This window comes from Mustelus asterias, chromosome 3 (genome assembly GCF_964213995.1).
Source record: "Mustelus asterias chromosome 3, sMusAst1.hap1.1, whole genome shotgun sequence".
NCBI classification, from domain to species: Eukaryota; Metazoa; Chordata; class Chondrichthyes; order Carcharhiniformes; family Triakidae; genus Mustelus; species Mustelus asterias.
In genome coordinates, this window is record NC_135803.1 from 143,250,945 (window position 1) to 143,275,306 (window position 24,362).

Sequence of the window (24,362 nt, forward strand, 5' to 3'; positions counted from 1 at the left end):
AGGAAACCCACGCAGACACTGGGAGAACATGCAAACTCTGCACAGACAGTGACCCAAACTGGGAATCGAACCTGGGTCCCTGGCGCTGTGAGGCAGCAGTGCTAACCATTGTGCCATTTCCAAACTCTTGATTAAGGATGAATGGTGGAGAAGACTACAGCCTGTTTGTTGACAATTGGAGTTTGGAAGCTCCAGTTTTTTAGAGGATTGGGGAGGGAGCACACTTTCTAATTGGAGCAGAGTTCGACGTATCTCTTCTGATTTGAATTTTGCGTGCCTCGGTGTGATTGTAATTGGGGTGGAGAAGGCACAGCTTTGTCTGTTTACGGTAAGGCTTGGCAAACTGATATCTCCTGCTCAGGATTAATGCTGATGTGTCCGGGAGTGCTGAAGTCCTGCTTGCTTGTCGCGAGTATGTTAAAACTTTCCTTGTGTTGTGTTAAATTAGAATGGAGATCCGGATTGGCCGGACATCTCATCCTTTCGGACGAAGACTTGACCTCCGTTCTCCAGGGAAACTGGAAACGTATCAACACCCTGCAGCACTACAAGGTCAGCTTGGGAGCTTCTTTGAAATAACCTTCTGTAAATAGATTACTTGATCTTGTGTGGTATTGGACATGGGAATCGAGACCAAGTTACAGTACTCGGGTCAAACAGAGTTGGAAGGCTCGATGGGTAACTGAGCTCAGACGGGGGAAGGACAAGAGGTCATGTTGAGGTGAAGGATTTGGGGTTGGAAGGAAACTTCCTCCCATTGAGGCACTGACATGAACTCCAAGCAACGCCCAGGAGGGCCGCTTTTCGTAAGTGGGTGAGCTTCACGTACAATTAATTCCCTCCCTAACTGCACTGTGGGTCTACTTATACCTCAGGGGCTGCAGCAGTTCAAGAAGTAAGAGTTTTAACAACACCAGGTTAAAGTCCAACAGGTTTATTTGGTAGCAAATGCCATTAGCTTTCGGAGCGCTGCTCCTTCATCAGGTGGAGTGGAAGTCTGCTCTCAAACAGGGCACAGAGACACAAAATCAAGTTACAGAATACTGATTAGAATGCGAATCTCTACAGCCAACCAGGTCTTAAAGATACAGACAATGTGGGTGGAGGGAGCATTAAGCACAGGTTAAAGAGATGTGTATTGTCTCCAGACAGGACAGCCAGTGAGATTCTGCAAGTCCAAGAGCCACAGCTTGTCTCCTGGACTTGCAGGCTGTCCTGTCTGGAGACAATACACATCTCTTTAACCTGTGCTTAATGCTCCCTCCACCCACATTGTCTGTATCTTTAAGACCTGGTTGGCTGTAGAGATTCGCATTCTAATCAGTATTCTGTAACTTGATTTTGTGTCTCTGTGCCCTGTTTGAGAGCACATTTCCACTCCATCTGACGAAGGAGCAGCGCTCCGAAAGCTAATGGCATTTGCTACCAAATAAACCTGTTGGACTTTAACCTGGTGTTGTTAAAACTCTTACTGTGTTTACCCCAGTCCAATGCCGGCATCTCCACAGCAGCTCACCGCCACCTTCTGGTGATTAGCGCTCCAAAGATGTGCGGGTTAGGAGGATTGGCCATGCTAAATTGCCCCTTAGTGTCAGGGGGTTAGCAGGGTAAATACGTGGGGTTACGGGAATAGGGTCTGGGTGGGATTGTTGTTGGTGTAGGCTCGATGGGTCGAATGGCCTCCTTCTGCACTGTAGGGATTCAATGATTCTGAAGGGATTCTATAATTCTAGGGATGGGCAATAAATGCTGGCCTAGCCGGCAACGGCCACATCCCACAAAAATGAATTTTTTAAAAATGTATTTGAAATACAATCCGGTAAAGGTAATATCTCTATCCATGTGGAGATGTGCCCCAATCAAGGGTGATTAGAGAATGTACAAATGCCCAGATCTCCAGATCAGTTAACCCGCCTGGCGTATTCCTTTATTATCCAAATATCAATTGTTGCAAGAAATCTTTTCCGATGTGTCCTTCAGGTTTGTGGATGAGTTTAAAGTTGCACTGATAATCCTTTGTGATTGTGGTTTAAATTTCTCTCCAGGTTACAGACGGGGCCACGGTTGCTCTGGTCCCACGCCTCAGCAAGCACATACATCACGAAAACCACGATTACACCGCAGGAGAGAGTGAGTGAAAAGCTGCATCTTTGTCATCTGTTCATATCTCACCCCTAAACACTTGTGATCCAGGGAGGGGTAAGATAATTCTGAAGCAAAGTAATGTACAACGAACATTTAGGCTGGAGTTTTACCACCTCACTCACCCCTGAATCGGGGCAGGCGAGGCTCGCAGAACGGATTTTATGAGCCTCGCCCGAGCGAGGTCACCAAATAACGGCCTTAGAAACCATTCCAATCCCAAAACTTTCCACAAGAATTATCGAATGAAGTTTGAATTTAAGGACCCGTAGTAAACCTGAAGTCTTGAATCAGTGAAGTAAGTAAAGCCCCAGGTGACCATAGGCTGCTTTCCCCCTTTTGAGAGAGAGAGAACTGACTGGTGGTGATTTTATTCTGAGGATCTCACACCTCAGATGAGGGGCAAGGTTGGGAAGGCAGGGCCTTCGTGTATAACCTGTCGGTACAGGAATTGAACCCATGCTGTTGGCATCGCTCTGCATCACTAACCAGCTGTCCAGCCAACTGAGCAAAACCGACCCCCACTGTATCATTATCAGCGCTGTATACTGTATGTGTGTCAGCGCTGTATACTGTATGCGTGTCAGCGCTGTATACTGTATGCGTGTCAACGCCGTATACTGTATGCGTGTCAGCACTGTATACTCTGTATCCGTATCAGCGCTGTATACTCTGTATCAGTATCAGCACTGTGTACTGTATCCATATCAGCACTGTGTACTGTATCCGTATCAGCACTGTATACTCTGTATCAGTATCAGCACTGTATACTCTGTCTCCATATCAGCACTGTATACTCTGTATCAGTATCAGCACTGTATACTCTGTATCCGTATCAGCACTGTATACTCTGTATCCGTATCAGCACTGTATACTCTGTATCAGTATCAGCACTGTATTCTGTATCCGTACCTTAGCAGTGACTGATTCAGATTACAATGGAAACTAGTCTGGATTAATAAAGAGGAAAATAGCCTGCTAGATGCTGCAGAAGACTGTAAGATGTAAATTATTTTGCTTCAATTCATATACGTTCCACATTCAACAAAAGCTTCTCAGTTTAGCTTTAACTAGAATCATCGAATCATAGAAACCCTGCAGTGCAGAAAGAGGCCATTCGGCCCATCGAGTCTGCACCGACCACAATCCCACCCAGGCCCTACCCCCATATCCCTACACATTTACCCACTAATCCCTCTAACTTACGCACCTCAGGTCACTAAGGGGCAATTTTAGCATGGCCAATCAACCTAACCCGCACATCTTTGGACTCTTGAAAGTATCTTGTCTGCAATATTTTTAAACTTGCTATTTATCTGTTTTGCACATGTGTCTCCTCCTCTTCCCCACACGCCCCCTCCCCTCCACACGCCCCCCTCCCCTCCACACGCCCCCTCCTTCCACTCACCCCACACACACCCCCATTGCAGAGACACCGATGTTGGAGGACGCAGATGAAGGAGGGATCAAGGTCTGGCACCTGGTCAAAGCCAGCGAAGAACCTGAACTTCCCAAGCACAGAAGGGGCAGCTTGCGGGAACGCGAACGAGCTAAAGCCATCCCTGAGATCTACCTAACCCGACTGCTTTCAATGAAGGTAGGAGCCAGAATTTAACAAGCAAAAGACGAGGGAAAAGACTGTCAGTAATGTTGCTTTGTCCAGCCCAAGTTTCTGACTGAGACAGCAGAACGTGGCCGGGGTTTCTCTGCTGTTACAATCTCTGGCCCGCCCACTGCACTCATTCCTCATTGGTAAGGGCAATGTTGACGTGGCTGTGATTGGTGTTGTTATACTGGAGGTGATTTTGACTCTCCTGTCTTGTTGTACCTTTCAGGGCACCCTGCAGAAGTTTGTTGATGATCTGTTCCAGGTGATTCTCAGTACGAGCCGGCCTGTTCCCCTGGCGGTCAAATACTTCTTTGATCTGCTGGATGAACAGGCAGTGCACCATGGGATTACTGACACAGAAACTATTCACATCTGGAAAACAAACAGGTAATTGAGGCAGTGTGATAAGCGGCTGGGTGTGTTTCTGTGTGTCTGTGGACACGTCATGTTGTGTCTATCCTGACTCACGTGTGTGTATAGCATCTTTCAAAGTCAGCAAAATGCCCCAAGGCACTTCAGAGATGCAGAATCAGACACAAATTGTCAGCAAGTGGAATGCGTGATTAGAGAGAATCACAGAATCCCTGCAGTGCAGAAGGAGGCCATTCGGCCCATCGAGTCTGCACCGACCACAATCCCGCCCAGGCTCTATCCCCACAGCCCCATGCATTTACCCCAGCTAGTCCCCCTGACACTACGGGGCAATTTAGCATGGGCAATTTAGCACAGCCAATCCACCTAACCCACACATCTTTGGGCTGTGGGAGGAAATTGGAGCATCCGGAGGAAACCCACGGGGAAAACGTGCAAACTCCACACAGACAGTGACCCAAGCCAGGAGCTAGGATTTCAGCAGCTGCTTTAAGGAAGAGAGGCCGAGAGATCCGGAGAGGCAATTCCAGAGCTTATGGCCAATTCAGCTAAAGATACAGCCATCACTGTTTCAATGCTGGAAATTGGGGGATGTACAATGGGCCTGGATCAGGGAACACAGAGTATGTGGATGGTTCCACAGCTAGAGGGGGGTACAGAGGTGGGGAGAGTAAGGCCAATGTTGCCTCTAAACCACATGGTCACGCAAACATTTAAACAGATTTCTCACTTCAGTAAATCACCCACACTCTTTTGAAACAAAATGTTGGGAAAGGCCACGGAGAGATTGAAAAACAGGGATGAAAATTTTCAGATTGAAAGGTTGGTGAATTGGCAGCAACAGGAAGGGCCTGGGCGGGATTGTGGTCAATGTCGACTCGATGGGCTGAATGGCCTCCTTCTGCACTGTAGGGATTCTATGAAAGTTAGTGTGAGTTGAGAGCTCAGGTTGACAGTGAGGTGATCAGCCAGGAGAGCCAGGGGACGACAACAACAGTGTGGGTCACAGAGGACACTCCTGAGAAGTGGAGCAAAATCAACTGTTATTTTCCCACTCTCTCTCTCTATCTCACTCCCTCACATGCTGCTTCCCTTTGCTGCACCTTTTGCTCTCTCCCACTCACTTGCCCTTATTCTCTCTTGCTCTTTCCAATCTAATTGTTGGATCTATACAACATCCTGATCAAAACAAGTGAAGCTCATAGACCTGAGGGCATGCTCCATTAAAGTCATGCAGCACTGGAGCAGCGACCCAGAAGGGGAAGTTCCATAGAATCCCTACGAGTATGTAAGGAGGCCATTCGGCCCATCGAGTCTGTTCCGAACACAATCCCACCCAGGCCCTTGTCCCGTAACCCCACATGTTTACCCTACTAATCCCCCTGACACTAGGGTCAATTTAGCATGGCCAATCAACCTAACCCACACATCTTTGGACTGTGGGAGGAAACCAGAGCGCCCGGAGGAAACCCAGGCAGACACGGGGAGAAAGTGCAAATACCATACAAACACTGACCCGAGGACAGAATCGAACCTGGGACCCTGGCGCGGTGAGGCCGCAGTGCTAACCACTGTGCCATTCTGTTTCGTGGAATTGGTCATTTATGGTGAGCATCGAGGAAAAATATACAACACAATTAGTTTGTTAAACAACTCACTCACCTGAAGAAGGAGCCTGAGACTCCGAAAGCTTGTGCTGCCAAATAACCCTGTTGGACTTTAACCTGATGTTGTGAGACTTCTTACAATGTCCAGAAAGGCAGTGCAGAGGTGGGGGGGAGGCGGGGGAGGTGCGTCAGCCACTCCTAACTCAGCTTGACCATAATGTGGCTCCAGCCTAAATTGTATGGTTGATGCTAAATGTCCTTTTGATGTGATCCAGCAAGTCGGTAAGTTGTATACAGGGCAAATATAGAGAGGGGCAAGTACAGTAAACCTCCTGGGAATTGTTTTTTTTCTTGAATTGTCACTCTTGCAGTCCGTGAGCTGAGGCCCACGGTTGTGTGTGTGCTGTGTGGCAGTCATTATAGTTTCGAGACACTATCCTGACATTCCCATTATTGGACACATGGTCCAACCCGTCCCCCTCTGTTCTAAGAAAGAGCCGGATCAAACTATTTAAGGCAGGTTTTACTCTGTCTCCTGTTTTGAATTCTAATTGAATTTTAATTCACACAACACTGAATGGCTTTAGATTTCCATATTGCTTTATTTTCGAACGTAAAACAATTCTGACAGGAAACCGTGTGGAACAATGTTTTAAAACACTGCCCTCTTAAACATGGCCTTGAACTTTCACTCCCAATTGAGAAGGTGACTAAACTTTGGGTCTGATCTTTCAGTATTGGGAGCGGTGATGCGCTGAGTTGCTGGTGCTTGTTGGGGACATCCTTACAGGCGTTGAAATTGCTTAGGAAGTTTAAACTTCCAATGGACTGATTTGCACTCCTGGGAACCCTCATCATTTGTCTCCTAACTCTGACTTCCGTGCTGTGCTTGATACACCTACTTACCCAGATACTTACCATAGATTGCTGCCCTGTTTAATTTCTGGTATAACTCAGTGATTAACAGTGTAACTCAAACCAACACTTCCCACACATAACCCAAACTGACAATTCCCACTGCCGCGGAAAAGCAGCCAGCGTAATTAAGGACCCCACGCACCCCGGACATTCTTCCACCTTCTTCCATTGGGAAAAAGATACAAAAGTCTGAGGTCACATACCAACTGACTCAAGAACAGCTTCTTCCCTGCTGCCATCAGACTTTTGAATGGACCTAGCTTGCATTAAGTCGATCTTTCTCTACACCCTAGCTATGACTGTAACACTACATTCTGCAGCCTCTCCTTTCCTTCTCTATGAACGGTATGCTTTGTCTGTATAGCATGCAAGAAACAATACTCTTCAGTGTGTACTAATACACACTACACAAACAATAATAAATCGAATCCTCTATGCTCCCAACTCTTGCCCCGACCCAACCTGACCCCCGTCCGATATGACCACCCTCCCCGGGATAGCAAGTTCCAGATGGAAGAACAGAAAATGGTAAGAGGACAGGGATTTTTGCAGTCAGCGGCAATCATCCCAGCATCTCCCCTGACAAGAGGATCTGGGCCCATAAGTCTGGATGGTCACAAACCAGCTCCGAGTGGATTAAAATCTACAACATGAAAACATTTGGATATTGCGAACCTTTCCCTCTGTGAAGGGAGCTCAGTTGCAAATGAGGCGACTGGCACTAATAAAGGGGAGATTTCACTGTGATTTCTTTTCCCCTGCTTCTAATCTATAGCCTGGGGCACATAAGCTTTGCCTTTAGCTGTGTTCAACTTCACTGCATTTCTATTATTCTGTATCCCTTCACTCCTGTTGCTATATATTTGATACGTGTCTGTCGATGTAATTGCTTACGTGGTCATTTACGTGTGCTGTATGTATATGTGCAGTGTGCGTGCTTCTGGCATTGGATTACCCAGTGCTGTGACATCTGAAAATGATCTGACCTGTGCTCTGTTCCTCGAAAGCTGCAACGTACAATTATACAGCGCAGATCATGCCTCTCAATTCCCTCCATCAGCAAGTTGCTTAAGACTCTATGTCTTTTCCGTTACGTATGAAGGGTGATGCAGAGATTCGGTGGCCAAGTTTTGGACGGAGAAAGGGTACTGGGAATAACAACACAATCTAGAATTCAACAGGAATGATCACGTTTACCTTGCGCATTGTACTGCGATAAGCAAGCCTCATCCTGGTGGTGTGTTTCCATGGCAACGTGACACATGTAATCCAAAGCTGCCTCCCAATAGTTTCAACATCATCATGCCTGGAATGGAAATTAAACATGAGGAGAGATTTGAGAGATTTCCAGTGTTGCGGAGAACGGAGAGAGGAGAATGAATAGAAGCTTGATAGCATTCATAGAACCATATCATAGAGTCCCTACAGCACAGAAGGAGACCATTCGAGTCAATCCCACTCAGGCCCTATTCCAGTCATGTCACATGTTTATCCTGCTAATCCCCCTGGCGCTAGGGTCAATTTAGCATGGCCAATCAACCTAACCCGCACATCTTTGGAGTGTGGGAGAAAATCAGAGCACCCGGAGGAAACCCTGGGAGAAAGTGCAAACTCCACACAGACAGTGACCCGAGGCCAAAATCGAACCCAGGTCCCTGGCGCTGTGAGACAGCAGTGCTAACCACTGTGCCACCGTGCCGCCCTCGTGCGAAAGGGATAGCATGTATAATTAGAAAGAAAGAACTTGGTATCATAGAATATCTACAGCGCAGAAGGAGGCCATTTGGCCCTACGAGTCTGCACCAACTCTCTGACAGAGCACCACACCCAGGCCCTATCTCCAAAACTTTACCCCGCTAATCCTCCCCAACCTACACACCTTGGGATAGTAAAGGGCAATGTTTACCGTGGCCAATCCACCTAGCCTGCACATCTTTGGACTGTGGGAGGAAACTGGAGCACCCGGAGGAAACCCATGCAGACACGGGGAGAATGTGCAAACTCCACAGTGACCCGAGACCGAAATTGAACCCGGGTCCCTGGTGCTGTGAGGCAGCAGTGCCAACCACTGTGCCACCATGCCATCCTTTGACCATTCACTAAAAATATTTAGTAAATCCAAGGGGGTATTTAAACAGGCCGGTATTGCAACATCTCGAGATTGATCAAGTGTCCATGAATCGCCCTTTCACTGTTAGAGACATATTTGAAACGTCGCATGTTATTAAGGACTCCTGACTTTCAACGGTTAAATGTTAGAATATAGGAAGAGGAGGATTCCGGGATGTGAGGTACGAGTCAGTTTTTGCTTATTTGGTAACTTAATGAAAGAAGGATATGATTTAGTTTGTTAAATTCTGTAAAGAGTGGAATATATAGACAGAAAGTTATTTGGGGATATAAAATTAGATTTTTGTTTCTTTTCCCCCCCAGTCTGCCTCTTCGTTTCTGGATAAACATTATTAAAAATCCTCACTTCACCTTTGACGTCCAGGTATCGGATAATGTGGACGCCATGCTATCCGTCATTGCTCAGACTTTCATGGATTCCTGCACGATTGCAGAACACAAGCTGGGCCGGGTAAGTGAGCTCAATGGGGAAGCAAGGCCTGGGAGGAAACCGGGACGACAACTTAGGCTGGCAACAGTAAACGTATTAAAAAGGAAGACTTGCGTTTATATATAACACCTTTCACAACTCCGGGATGTCCCAAAGTGCTTAAAAAAAAAAAGCAGTTCAGCTAAGTTGTTTATTTTTAAAGTAAAGTCACTGTTGCAGTCCAGGAAATGCAGCAGCCAATTTCTACAGAGCAAGCTCCCACAAAGCAGTGACGTGATAATGAACAGAGAATCTAAAAAGTAAAGTAAAAAGTTTGTTTATTGGTCACAAGTAGGCTTACATTAACACTGCAATGAAGTTACTGTGAAAATCCCCGAGTCGCCACACTCCGGCGCCTATTCGGGTACACTGAGGGAGAATTTAGCATGGCCAATGCACCCAACCAGCACGTCTTTCAGACTGTGGGAGGAAACTAGAGCATCCGGAGGAAACCCACGCAGACACAGAATGTGCAGCTTCCGAACAGACAGTGACCCAAACCGGGAATCAAACCCGGGTCCCTGGCACACTGAGGCAGCAGCGCTAACCACCGTGCACCCCCCCCCCCCCGGAACAAAGGGATAAAGATTAGCCAGGAGAGCTGCCTCGCTGTTATTTCAAATGATGCAAGAGGACAGAAGGGGCCTCGGTTTAACGTGTCAACATCTCAACCGAAAGACAACGGACTCCCCCTCCCCCCCCCCCCCCCCCCCACCCCCCATGCATGTTTTCCGGCAGCAGAGGTAGCTGCCGGTGGGAGGTCTGTACCGTTTTTGTGTGGCTCACCCATCGCGGGGATCACCTTCGGCAGGACCAGAAGATCTCGCCGACGGAAAGGCCTGGAAAATCCACGCCCAACATCTTCAACAGTGCAGCACCCCCTCGGTACTGCACTGCTGTTTCGGCCTAAATTTTGTACTCTAATCTCTGAACTCACAAGCTTTAGACTCCCACTGCGCTACAATTTATTTTTATTTACTATTACTGTCATGAGTAGGCTTACATTAACACTGCAATGAAGTTACTGTGAAAATCCCCCAGTCGCCACACTGCGGCGCCTGTTCGGGGACGCTGAGGGAGAATTTAGCACGGCCAATGCATCTTACCAGCACATCTTTCGGACTGTGGGAGGAAACCGGAGCACCCGGAGGAAACCCACGCAGACACTGGGAAAACGTGCAGACTCCGCACAGGCAGAGACACAAGCTGGGAATCGAACCTGGCTCCCTGGCACTGTGAGGCAGTAGTGCTAACCACTGTGCCACTGTGCCGCCCAACTGGTGATGTTTGAGGCTGTAGGATACTTGGACCGTGGGTACACTTGTGATTCAATCCACATTTTAAAGTCAGACAATCTGTCCTTATTGTTATATCTTCATTGGGAATCCAATCTGACTCTAGATGTATTGTACAAAATATCTCTCTGGTCATGTAGAATTTGGTACGGCCATTAGTGACTCTGGTGTATTTAAAAAATGACAGAAGTAGTTCCCATCATAAATAGCAGCATTGACATTTAAAATGTTAAAGTAATAAATGTGCGTGATTGTTAAGTTTGTAATCTGGAAACCGGTTTTCTCCTTTCTTTTTGTGCACCATCTCTTCACCTGCAACATCCTCCTTAAAGCGGGGGGCTGAAGGGTGAGCAATTTTCTTGGGTTTTGGCAGTGTCGCAGGGAAGGATCCTGCAACCAGGTGGCCCCAACCAGATTGCTCATCCTTCAGTTGTTCCTTGTGGGAACTATTGTTGGGCAACAACTCAGTTCAGTGCAGCTGGATAAGACTCTCTTGCCACGGTGTTGTTCCTTGCATGGACAAGCAGAAGTTTCTGCGGCCAACTTTATAGACTCAATTTTGAATGAAATAAAGCAGGAAGAGTAATCAACATAGCAGAGGCCTACGTTTCTGTTTGAAACCCGGGCTGAGATTCTGTGACCTCGCCCACATCTGGAATTCTCCAGTCCTGCTGCAGTGTTATGGCCAAATTTTCCATTCTCGCTGCCAGCGGCGGTGGGGCATATGAGACTGGAGATTTCCAGCCCTTATATTTGAGACCATTTGTCAGGACCAAACTCAACATTCTTTTCAACTGACTCCCTAATAGCTTGCATTAGTGGCTCATGGTTTACCTTAATGTTGTCATGTTATTCTATTAACTCAACACAGAGTTCCAAAAGATTCAATTTGTACAGGCCTCCCAACCCCCCCTTTCACCTCTGAAACTACATTGAGATTTGATCAGAATAGAATTTGTTACCAAGATGCCGATTGTTGCTTCAGGTTCAATTGATGTGATTGTGTTGAATTTTTAATTCCAGGATTCTCCAATTAACAAATTGCTGTATGCCAGGGACATCCCTCGATATAAACAGATGGTGGAGAGGTAAGAATCCTGGCGTGTCCATTTTTCTCTTGCTTTGCCTAGTGGGTTATGCACTGGTGTCCAGGAAACGTCGAGAAAATTGAAGTTGCCAATTTGTTGGCCTGGAATTATTTTGGGAAAGCCAACTTTCTTTAGATATTTTGCGAGTCAGGTTTTGAAGCCATTTCTTCAATGTTGCACCCTTTGACCTTCCCCTCCCAAAACACCCTTGGTATGAAGGGTATTCCTGGTATAAGAAACCTAGAAAAACTACAGCACAAACAGGCCCTTCGGCCCACACGTTGTGCCGAACACATCCCTACCTTCTAGACCTACCTATAACCCTCCATCCTATTACGCTACATGTACTCATCCAGGAGTCTCTTAAAAGACCCTATTGAGTTCGCCTCCACCACCACTGACGGCAGCCGATTCCACTCGCCCACCACCCTCTGTGTGAAAAACTTATCCCTAACATCTCCCCTGTACCTACCCCCCAGCACCATAAACCTGTGTCCTCTCGTAGCAGACATTTCCACCCTGGGAAAAAGCCTCTGAGAGTCCACCCGATCCATGCCTCTCAACATCTTATATACCTCTATTGGGTCTCCTCTCATCCTACGTCTCTCCAAGGAGAAAAGACCGAAAATGTCCAACACTCTCCAAATGCGAAATATTCCCAGTTTAGGTGTTATTTATATTGATTTTATTGAAATGTAACTTTATTAGCTAACTCGAACACTTGGGAAATATAGGTCCTATCCAGCTAAAGGTTTTGCAGCTGGCCTGACGTGATAAAGAATCCTGATTTGAATAATTATTATTATAGAATTATAGAATCCCTACAGTGCAGGAGGCCATTTGTCCCATCGAGTCTGCACCAACTTTCTGACTGATTATCTTACCCAGGCCCTCTCCCCCTGTCCGATCCCCGTAACCCCACACATTTCCCATGGCCAATCCATCTAACCTGCACATCTTTGTGCACCTGGAGGAAATCCATGCAGACATGGGGAGAACGTGCAAACCCCACACAGACAGTCATTTGCTTTTATAGAGTTTGAGGAATCTTGTTTGACTCAAATTTCTCATTCAAAAACATTACAAAGTTCCTGGACTGGAAGGGCATTAAAGTGGCATTTGCCAGCTAGGCCAGTTGTAATTTGAGGTGTTATCTGCCAGGTATACCTGGCAAATTGCTGGGATTAAATGCAGGCAACAGTGAGACTGGTACAGTACATGTCATAATGGTAATTAATCACTTGACAAGTGATTGCTTTTAGGAAGGTCAACAACGCATTTGAACTACAATTCCCCAGACCTGTTCATTTACATCTTAATATCATTGAACTACGTGATGTAAGGAATTACAAGAACTGATTCCTGCCATGACAGACTGGTTACCCAAAAATAAAGGAGACCGGAAAGTTTACAAAATTTAAACACCATCTGGGATAACTTTTAAAACAGCAATTTTTAAAATTCATTCATGGGTCATGGGTGTCGTTGGCTGGCCAGCATTTATTGCCCATCCCAGTTGCCCTTGAACTGTGGCTTGCTAGGGTGCTTCAGAGGGCAGTTGAGAGTCACCCACATTGCTGTGGCTCTGGAGACACATGTAGGCCAGACCAGGTAAGGACGGCAGATTTCCTTCCCTAAAGAACATGAGTGAACCAGATGGGTTTTTCCGACAATCGACAGTGGTTTCATGGTCATCAGTAGATTCTTAATTCCAGGTATGTTTTATTGAATTCAAATTCTACCATCTGCCATGGCAGGATTCAAACCTGGGTCCCCATAATATTACCTGAGCTACTGGATTAATAGTCTAGCTATAATACCACTGGGCCATCACCTTCTCCACCTTTCGGGGTTTTGCAAATTAGTTGTTATCCAGCTTGGTTGTTTGACTTTTCTTTTATAAGACATCACTGCATAATTCACAAGCTAACTGTATACATCACATATGCAGCACAGAAACAGGCCATTCAGCCCAGCCAGTCCATGCTGGTTTTATGTTTCACTCGAGCCTTCTCCCATCTTTTCTCATCTGAATCTATCATCGTAAGTAACCCTCTGTTCCCTTCTCCCTTGTAGGCTTGTCTAGTTTCCCCTCTCAAATGCATCTATACTGCTCACCTCAACCATTTTCTGTAGTAGCGCGTTCCATATTCTCACCCCTCTTTGGGTCACAAAGTTTCTTCTGAATGTCAAGAAAACAAAGGTAGTTTTAAGGGATTTATGTCTGTATTGGTGAATGTAAGAAGTAAGGTACAGTTTTAAGTGGATTTAATTTCGTGTTTCTGTGGAAGAAAGGGTAAACCTCTAGTTAGATTCATGCTGGACAAAGGCGTTTGTATGTGGGAGGGGTTTGCTCGGTACTGTCGCTGACTGGATTCTGTTGTTCCTGACAGGTACTATGCAGACATTCGACAGACGATCTCAGCTAGTGACCAGGAAATGAACTCTGCTTTAGCTGAGCTCTCCAGGGTAAGTACTTGGGAATAGAACGTGCATCTCCAAGAATCAGACCATTTGGCAGCAACTGCAGGAATGATTGATTCTTTAGCTTGTCCAGACTAAAGGCTGACTTGAGGTGCAGCATCTAATACACTGTGATGATTCAGGAACTAGTTCCTTTTTGTTTTGAGAGGCGAAAGCCCCCAGTGGTGATTCTCTTTACAGCCAGTGTCCTCTTCTTTTACAGAATTATTCCAGTGACATGAACTCCCTCGTGGCTCTCCACGAACTCTATAAATACATCAACAAGTACTACGACCAGGTACGGAGACCAGGCACAGAAACAGAAAATGCTGGAAAATCTCAGCAGGTCTGACAGCATCTGTGGAGAGAGAATAGATCCAACGTTTCCAGTTGGCTCTGACGAAGGGTGATCCTGACTCCAAACGTTGGCTCTATTCTCTCTTTGTTTCAGATTCCAGCATCCGCAGTATTTCCCCTTTATTTTACGGAGACCAGGCAGCTAGGGATAGTCGCAATTCTGTGTGGAGACTTGGATCAGGAATGGTAGCTTTTAAAGTGCTCCAAACATTGAGGCCGGAATTCTACGGCCGTTCACGCCAGCGGGATTCTCCAGACCCGCCGGCAGCGCATCCCTGCCCACGGATTTCCCGCTGGCGTCAGGTGACATCAGTGGGAATTCCCATTGACAGTCGCAGCACCAGAGAATCCTGCCGCTAGCAAGCAGCGTGCCACCTCCAGCCAGTGGGAAACACGGCTGGGAGGCTGAATGTTGCCCTGAATTTCAGCCACTTTGTGATTACATCTTCAGGTTTAGAATTCCATTAAAGCAGCAAAAACTGTATTTGAATTCCTACAGTACAGAAGGAGGCCATTCAGCCCATTGAGTCTGTTCCGACCACAGTCCCACCCAGGCCCTAGTCCTGTAACCCCACACATCTACCCTGCTAATCCCCCTGACACTAGGGGCAATTTAGCATGGCCAATCAACCTAACCTGCACATCTTTGGACTGTGGGGGGGAAACCGGAGCACCTGGAGGAAACCCAGCCAGACACGGGGAGAATGTGCAAACTCCACACAGACAGTAACCCAAAGCCAGAATTGAACCTGGGTCCCTGGCGTTGTAAGGCAGCAATGCTAACCACTGTGCCACCGTGCCGCCATGTATTTAAAAACTTCCTGCTATTCATAGCTGAACTGCCTGATGCGTGCAGTAAGTCAGGGCATGTTCCATTTCTGAATTAGCCAAACAAAGCCAGAGCCTTTGAAGTCCATGGAATTCTTGTTGAAGATTACTGAATTGGTCAGAGGATTTGGTGGGAGAATCTAATGCTTAAATTTCAATACAGGATAAATCAGGCATGCATGGATAAGCCAACAACACACTTAGGATGTAAAATAAACCTATCACTCCTATATAACTGTTGGACGTGCCATATTCTAGGAAGGAGAATAAGCAGCCGTATCAGAACAGTCTGAAATAGGTGATCTGAGGAAGTTTGCATGGGGGAAGTAAAGATTGGAGATGGTGACATCAATACCTGGGGGGTTTGTCAGAAAGGTTGATGCCTTTGCATTCCAAGGCAAGTATACAGTTAATGGCAGGACCTTGGACAGCACTGATGTACAGAGGGATCTTGGGGTTCAAATCCATAGCTCGCTGAAAGTGGCCACACAACTAGACAGGGTGGTAAAGAAGGCGTGTGGAATGCTTGCTTTTATTGGTCAGGGCACTGAGTACAAGAGTCAGGATGTCATGTTGCAGCTTTGTAAAACTTTGGTTAGGCTGCACTTAGAGTACGGCGTTCAATTCTAGTCGCCACATTACGGGAAGGATGTGGAGTCTTTGGAGAGGGTGCAGAAGAGAATTATCAGGATGCTACCTGGATTAGAGAGTATGAGCTATAAAGAGAGGCTAGACTAACTAGGGCTGTCTTCTCTGGAGCAGTGGAGGCTGAGGGAAGACCTGATAGAAATCTATAAAATTATGAGAGGCATAGATAGGGTTGACAGTCAGAATCTTTTTCCCAGAATTGAAATGTCTAATACTAGGGGGGTATGCACTTAAAGTGAGAGGGGGAAAGTTCAAAGGAGATGTGAGGGGCAAGTTTTTACACAGAGAGTGATAGGTGTCTGGAAGGTGCTGCCAAGTGTGGTGGTGCAGGCAGATATGGTAGGGGCATTTAAGGGGCATAAACACATGAATATGCAAGGACTAGAGGGATATAGACCAAGGGCAGGTAGAAGGGATTAGCTTAATTTGGCATCATGTTCGGCACCACATTGTGAGCCGAAGGGACTGTTCCTGTGCTGTACTGTTCTATGTTCTAAGGCAGAACATGCAGATTAGATGTGGTCTTTGGGTGCTTGACGAAATCAGTGCCCATGTAGCCTAAGCAAGTTTTTAAACCAAAGTAGCCATAGAGGGAAAGGAAAAGTTATCTCCTGTATCAACCCGAACAACTTTGGACTGCCTGAATTTATGTGAAACTGCTGAATACCTGGTTTCCCTTCTTGTCTTAATTCAGATCATTACGGCACTAGAAGAGGATCCAACCGCACAGAAAATGCAGCTAGGTTATCGGTTACAGCAGATTGCTGCATCTGTGGAGAACAAGGTCACAGACTTGTGACAGGAGAAACCACTGAGGGATGATCTGGAGGAAGAGTTGAGGCATCTTTGCATAAATGCAAAGGAGTAACAACGAGACACCATGACCAGTGAACAAGCTTGCTGAGTACAGGAGTGCCTTACGGAAACCTGCTTCCTCTGTTAATTTCAGCTGTGGGAATGAAGAAACGTAGACTCCTACGATGCATCAGGTGTTGCATAGCAACGAAAAGAGTCGCTTTCCCTTGCTCCCAGGCCATTTCCACCCACACTGGACTGCCTATTGGGAGTGTTCATATTGTAGACTATTAAACAACTTAGCAAACAACACAAAAGATAAAAAAAAGTCTAAAGAGTCAGCATATCAAATGGACAAATGATGTTAATATTTTTTCCACAAGAGAGATTTAATTTTTTTTAAACTAATCCTAAAAGAAAGGTATTACTGTCCTATGTTGGAATCTGCAAGATGAGTTTGGGATCTGGCACAGATGTTAAGGCAAAGACATGGAAGTATCTGGACACTAAAATGGTGTTGGGCCAAGTTAATTCGGTGACCGGTTTCGGTAAATATAGGATTGCCAGCAGCACGCACTGCGGAATGGGAATTATCTGTTATTCCTGGGCAGCAGACCAGGAATTCGAGTCCTTAGAAGGCCCTGTTGTTGGGGAAGTAGGAGTGTCATCTGCCACTCTGTTGAAGTCTGAAAAGCCTTGGGAGGGAATTAAGACATCTGCAGGTGGAATTTTGTAACCATCACCCCTATAAGCAGACTAGTCTCATTTTCCATAGCCAGTTTGAATGTTTCATGCCTGTGAGATATCGCAATATCTCTCAACAGACCACTCGTATCTATTTCTCGATACAATCCCTTGTCCTTTGGTCACCCAATGGTGGTTATGAGCTTTTTGAAAGAGAAGGAAATTCTTATCTTTACTTGATATCTCACTTTACCACCCTGCTAATTGTCCCATCTAGAAAAAAGTTGATTGATGTTTTTTGGTTGTCTATTGCACTCACCAGTGCTATCCAAACCCTCTGAGATGGAGCGAGCTGATCAAACATGTAAGGTTTTTCAGCTAAGTGTGATGAAAAGCCCGTGAGAGTTTGAGATCCCAAAAGCAAATAGCCTTTGGGATTATTGAGTATTCTTGAGGCTGGCTCATTTCTGTTTGGTTAATACTTGGGTGCTTGGAATCTTTTTGAAGTACAGAAACCATTTTTTTATTAAGTAATTTCTTCAAATTCCCTGTCATGTAAAATTTTATCAGGATAAATTCCTGACCCAGAACAATCTTTCACAGTTTGTTCAGACTTTCCTAAATTGCTGCTGTTACGTTTTGATTGAGTGCAACTCTTTTTATTGTCCATCGTGACCCGTTGTATACTTGCAAAGGGTCTGTTATTTTTATTAAAGGAGCGAATAACTGTAATGTCCATCATTTGAAGAGACTGACTCCCTCCTGTCAGATCCTGTTGTTTGTTAACTACTTGTAAAGTTTTTTTTTAAAAACTTCATTTTAATTAAGAAAAAGTGTGATTCCTTTTGGGCTCCAAAATTACTACAGGCGAGGGTCAGTATTTGATAGGAAATGCAAAGGATTTGCTGGTCTTATGGGGAGGGCAATGGGTGGGACAGGATGGGTTGGCCATGGGCGTCAGGTCAAGTTTTAAATATTGGTTGGTTCCCCCGTAACAATGGAAATCAGTTTCTGTTACTTTGTTTTGAGGTAGGCTTGATTATATTTTTTAATTTATTATAATGTCAGAAATAGTATGCTTGCACATCCAGTATTTTAAGAGCAGTGTTAACCCTCTAGAGGGAAACAAAGACTTCCAAAACAAGGTCCTCTAGTGTGTGAAGAAGATAGACTCAAAGCAGAGTAGCAGATGTTTTCAAATGTCATTCCCTTGAAGTGAAGGACCCACAATCGTTCCTCCATATTGGGGTGTGTGCAGTAAGAATCTTTTATGGTACAGTCTGTGAGACAGGACATCAATTTAGATCGTGGAATTCAGATTTGTATTTAAATCTAATTTTTTTGATATCATCTCAATTCACATAAATATAGAAGGTGTTTGGTACAAATGTCAGATCCACAATAAAACTTTATACAAATTTTTGTCACAACTACTTAGAAATGTCTCTTATGTCATTTGGGGCCTACATCATTAGGATGCAACCTCCCTCCTCAATATGGCTGCAATAGTGTTTATCTGCCTGAAAAATCTGCCTCACTTCTCGGCCTTTTGACTCAGATCAAGTGTCGGATCGAGCCCGAGATCAGGTGTGATACCTATTCGCGTCAGCTTGGATCTGGTACGGCTATTTTGTCGGGACCATGAATTGGATTCAATTTGAATTGATTTTAGGAGCAAGCAAGGAGATGGATTCAGGGTTTGCCCGGTCCACTCTGCACATTGGCTTTGCACCTCTGACAAAAAAATAAAATTTAAAAAGAAGAGAAAAATCCATCTCATTTGGGAAATTTTGTTGATAATAACTAATTGCACTGACGGACAATGAGGCAACTCCCATTCTGTTAAAATCTTTCGAAAGGCATCTCTAAGTCCACTCACAAGAAACCTGGAATAAGGCACTCCATCTCAGAATTTTGGGATGTAAAAGTGATGGGCTTTGATGACAGTCCAGACAACCTTTTGAGAGTTTTATGGTACAGCACAACAGCACACGGGCTAACTTGTCACTTTTCCCCAGGATGCATTGTTTGAACAAGAGGCAGTGGTGACACCAGCTGATGTTTTGGGTAGAATTTTCACGGCATTCTGATGATTGTGTCTGTGACCTAAACCACTGAAATCGAAGCTTTTTCTTTAAAAAGAAGTTCCTTTTTTTTTAAAAGAACGGTTATAAAATCTGTTTTATTTTTAAATGATAGTTTGTATTTATTTACTTACGAGGCATAGCCTGGTTAAATGCAGATTCTGGTTATGTATGTGTCCTTTTGTGTTCTGTGAAATTCTTGATGACATTGTGATGGCGAACAAGCACTTAAGTGCCTTCCACAGCACAAAAATGTGAACATGTTGCGGGGTCCACAACACCAACAAGCCAAACTTAGAGCAGCAACAAATGTTGGTGAGCTCCGTACAATGGTTCAGTCAACAAGTTGGGAAATATTGCTAGTGAGCTAAAATGGTGTATGAAGTTGTAATTCAACCCTTTGTGTGAGAGCGATCTCTATCATATAACGCCCTAACCTCGGGTTAGGGAAAGCAAACTGCCTTTCTCAGTTCAAAATTGGCAAATGAAATTAGTTTCAATATTTGGGTAATTTTTAAATAAATACCCATCATGAGATGCCATTTTCACACTCTTGCTGCCAGGTTAGAAATCACTGGGTTCATCTCTCAAGCTACTGAGTCAAGAAGTGAACCCTCATCCAGGTTTGCATCAAGATTGGAGAGCCTCATCTTTGTTGCGTAATCTTTCTAAGCATTGATTTCATGGTGGTTGATATACAGATCAGAAATATCAGTACAAATGATAGGGTGGCACAGTGATTAGCACTGCTGCCTCACAGCGCCAGGGACCCGCGTTCAATTCCCGACTCAGGTCACTGCCTGTGTGGAGTTTGTACTTTCTCCCCGTGCCCGCATGGGTTCCCTCGGGTGCTCTGATTTCCTCCCACAGTCCAAAAATGTGCAGGTTAGGTGGATTAGCCATGCTCAATTGTCCCTTAGTGTCGGGGACTAGCTAGGGTAAATACATGTGGTTATGGGATAGGGCCTGGGTGAGATTGTGGTCGGTGCAGACTCGATAGGCCGAATAGCCTCCTTCTGCACTGTAGCATCTCATGAAATAATAGGGTATTGTTACACCATCAAGGCGAGTACATATAGGACTTACCCAAATCTTCTCCCTCCATATGTCCTTCACCTGCTGTAGGTACCTCTTAATTATAGTGTTGAGGAGAGCTGTTTCCAGGTATACTGTAATGTGCTAGTTGGAAAAAGATAGAAAGCTTGTAGGAGAATATTATTTTCATCCGCACTTTTTAAGTACACTTGGGTCTAAACTTCCTAGCCACAACTTAGCTGCTGTTTTCCTTTCTCTTCTGGGAGATTCTTAAATGTGCTACCGGGCATTCCAGAACTGTGCATCCTGGAATATGATCTGATGGATTAACCTTTTGTTCTCACTAAAGGGCTGATGTATGACCTGGTTTATTCAACTAACACACAACAACCCGCTGTAAGTGTGTAAGTTATCATTTGGATGACCAGATTTTTACATACTTACACGCTAGGTAAAGGTTTTGATGGTTTATCAGCACCACCTATTGTAGCAACGCTGCTGAAAATGCAGATAAATGAGAGCCAAGATTTTTAAACAAACAAAGGAAAGATGATTATTGCCCTGACGTTTATTCATGTTAGGTTATTTGTTGGATAGCCAAAATTACGGCTTTAAGAGATTTCTCTTTAAATAAATCTTACCTTTTATTCTGTTCTCCTTCTCCTCTGTTAGTCCAACTGACAGGAAATTTACCGTGTAAGGAAGTGCACAATCTCATGTCTTACTGCTTCATGAGACCAAGTTTTAGAGTAGGAATCTTGCATCATTTTTGTTTCACTGATGTCGCATGTTTGATTATACATTCCCTGCTGCCGTATATACACTGACCCAGAGAGAATCCAATTTTTGTTTACTACTCCAGTGCTGTCATTTTTAAAAAAGAACTTGTTCACTGCTGGTCTATAACGATTGTAAACCGATGTCATTATACTAAAATTAGACTATTCTCTAAACTACACTTTTATTGACCTTCAAATTAGAATGTATAAACTTTGCTTTTCTTTCAGTTCTGGGGCTGGATTCTCCAACCTTGTCCGCAGCTGTGATTCTCCAGTCCCGCTGCTGTGAATGGGGCTGGATTCTCCAGCCTTGTCCACAGCTATGATTCTCCAGTCCCGCTGCTGTGAATGGGGCCGGAATTCTCCAACCTCGCCCGCGGCTGGGATTCTCCAATCCCGCTGCTGTGAATGGGGCCGGAATTGTCCAACCTCATCCGTGGCTGAGATTCTCCAGTCCCGCTGCTGTGAGTGGAGATTTGACCAAGCGCCAAATTCTCCGTTCTCATCAGAGGCGGGACATGCGAGACCAGAGAATCCCAGCCCAGAGATTTGGCTGAGCGCCAAATTCTCCACTCGCACTGGCAGTGGTAGCGTGACTGAGAGATCGGAGAATTCTGGCCCTGCTTCTGTTTTGTAAAGAACTGTTTGATAAAGAGTTCTAGTTAATGAAGTGACAAGATAACACTTAAAAAGATTAAGAACCAATTCCTTGTAAGCTTGCAGATTACAGTGATGGAGTTGAAAGTATCCGTTAATCCAGCTAACATCCAAAGTTCCTCCTTCTGCACTTAATTGTAGTTCCCATCACCCAGCCACCTCCACTTGTCCAAACCCTATCTGCTGAGCCACTCTCAAACTTTTTAAACTTACTTTCTAATTTGTGTCATTTTCACAGTAACTTCATTACAGTGTTACTGTAAGCCTACTTGTGACACTAATAAATAAACTGAAATGTTTGATAGGACTGAGGGCATTATATTTACTTACTTGCTCGGGGGAAAATGCTCTCAGGGCTGTATCTTTAGGTGAAATGCCGGATTATTCCGTGCATCCATTTAAGAAGAATACTTGCAAAAGAAAAGCCTTGCTGGCTACGGGAACAGAGAGATACTTTGCAGCGCTCACTCAGATTAGCTAATCAAACCCATTGCGGATCTCTGAGGATTTTGGATGTTTTCTTTTATTCCTGTGTAATTTGATGGAGATAAATGGTTGCAGGAAAGATTTATCAATTGGAAGAAATGATGGAAACTAACTTCCTGGAAACAACTATGGATAAGTTAAATAGACTATGACCTTGTGGTTTCTGACTTGGCAGAGTGCGTAACACCTTAACAGAATAGCAGGAGTGTGAAATCCAAAAATAGGATTTGAGGGCAGTCGCTAAAATATTTTCAGTTCTGCATAATTTGAAGCTAACTGGCTGCTCGAAGATTGAGAGCAAATTTTTAAAATGTTGTTGCTTAAGCCATTAGTAAAATGAATTGTCTTTAACTTGAAAAAATATATACTTTTACAGTACAGTGGCTTTGACTGGTTTTGAACTTCTCTAAGGCCGATTGGCTCAATAATGATTTTAGTTACAGTGAGGTTGTTCTGGACACTCTCGCTCTTTGGGCTGAATTATAGTTCTGCACCAGATGGAATGGAATTGTAAAGATAACCAATTTTTTTCTGAATGTAGAAATGTGCCACAAAACTTGAATATTGGCAGTTTTTGCAGAATTAAGACATTTTGAGGCATCTTCTCAAACCATTCCACTGACGCAAATGCCTCTTCTATATTTGTACTTTCTGCAGTAATGCCAATGGAATGAAATGGCATGGAACCTTCTTATCCCCTCCTCATGTTTGTTTCATGACTTTTCAGGGCAGCATTTCCGAAGAGGCCGAGTGACTAACCATTAACACTTGATGTATGACGTGAAAGTATTTGTGTGGTGCTTTTCCACGTCAGATGGCCGTCCAAAGCACTTAACAGTCACTGAAGTACTTTTGACATTGTTATAGTGCCATCCAGCGTACATTTTGCAACCAGCATTCATTTCGATTTGGAACCAGTAACCTTTATAGCCATGTTGATGCTTTGGAAATGGTCCGGGAAACAGAGCCTCCATGTCAGGGGTGGGCAGCATATAGAACTTGTCTGTTAAACAACATGGCAATGAAGCCACTTGAGCAGGCTGTAGGGAGTCAAAATTAGGGTCTACTGCGTATAGGGATTGGGGCTTCTCGGCCAGAGCTCTGGCTTTGGAGTCAGATCTGATAGTATGGGTATTGGAACCTGTAGATCATGACCGAATTCCTCAGTCACCTGTACTTCTGAACATTGTGACTATTGGATCCTTTGCACCGGAGTTGTGGGGTATCATTTTGTAATTCTCCCCATCCAGGGAAAGGCACGTGCTCTGCCCATTTTGTCTTGCTTCCTCACCAGTGCAGTATCTGCACAAATACTTTGCTGGTATTTGCATCTGTCTATCACCACTTGATCTCTGCTGGAAATCTTGGTTGCTGAATCGCACTGACTTGCAGTTGTATATAGTAACAGTAATGTATTTATATACTGAAGGAAATTAAAATGAAATGTTTTACCGTCTAGTGTAAGATAATGTGTAGAGCTGGCTCTGCAATGAGCGCAGAAAGACTGTTAATTTTTAGTAAATCATCATCAATGTAATATCTGTAAATAACCCAATTGACTAGCTTCTTACCTTAATCTGTTTATTAAAGAAAAGCGTACAAATTGCAGGTAATAAAATATTTTTAAAACGCAGAAAAGAGTCATCTTTTCATTTTCTCCATTCTTCCTGATCACTCTTCCTTTCCACTCCTCACACAGAGCAACATTCCTGGATAAAGCTCCGCACAAATCTTACAGTAAATTCACTTGTTGTAACAAAATCAGTATTTTGTACATAACTAGAATGGGCTCATTCAAACATGGGCAGTGTTTTAGTTCTGTTGCTTTCTTTTAGGCAGCACTCACCACTGAGGTCTGTCCTCCATTTTGAAAAGGCCAAAAGTTGATTTTGAATATAGGTGTGTAGTAGCTGACT

At 44.6% G+C, this 24,362-nt stretch overlaps 1 protein-coding gene across 4 annotated transcripts in view; it reads left to right on the forward strand.

Moving 5' to 3' along the window:
- The window catches only part of plxnb1b (plexin b1b), a 270,085-nt gene extending 246,013 nt beyond the window's left edge, over nucleotides 1–24,072 (forward strand). For all 4 annotated transcript variants that reach the window (XM_078209833.1, XM_078209837.1, XM_078209834.1 and 1 more), the window contains 9 exons: nucleotides 449–552; nucleotides 2,046–2,130; nucleotides 3,573–3,739; nucleotides 3,978–4,138; nucleotides 9,082–9,229; nucleotides 11,566–11,630; nucleotides 14,024–14,099; nucleotides 14,317–14,391; nucleotides 16,621–24,072. In XM_078209833.1, the coding sequence (XP_078065959.1) occupies nucleotides 449–552; nucleotides 2,046–2,130; nucleotides 3,573–3,739; nucleotides 3,978–4,138; nucleotides 9,082–9,229; nucleotides 11,566–11,630; nucleotides 14,024–14,099; nucleotides 14,317–14,391; nucleotides 16,621–16,725 (986 nt within the window). In that variant the 3' untranslated portion in view covers nucleotides 16,726–24,072. The remainder of the gene's footprint in view (nucleotides 1–448; nucleotides 553–2,045; nucleotides 2,131–3,572; nucleotides 3,740–3,977; nucleotides 4,139–9,081; nucleotides 9,230–11,565; nucleotides 11,631–14,023; nucleotides 14,100–14,316; nucleotides 14,392–16,620) is intronic.
- The last annotated feature ends 290 nt before the right edge of the window (nucleotides 24,073–24,362 follow it).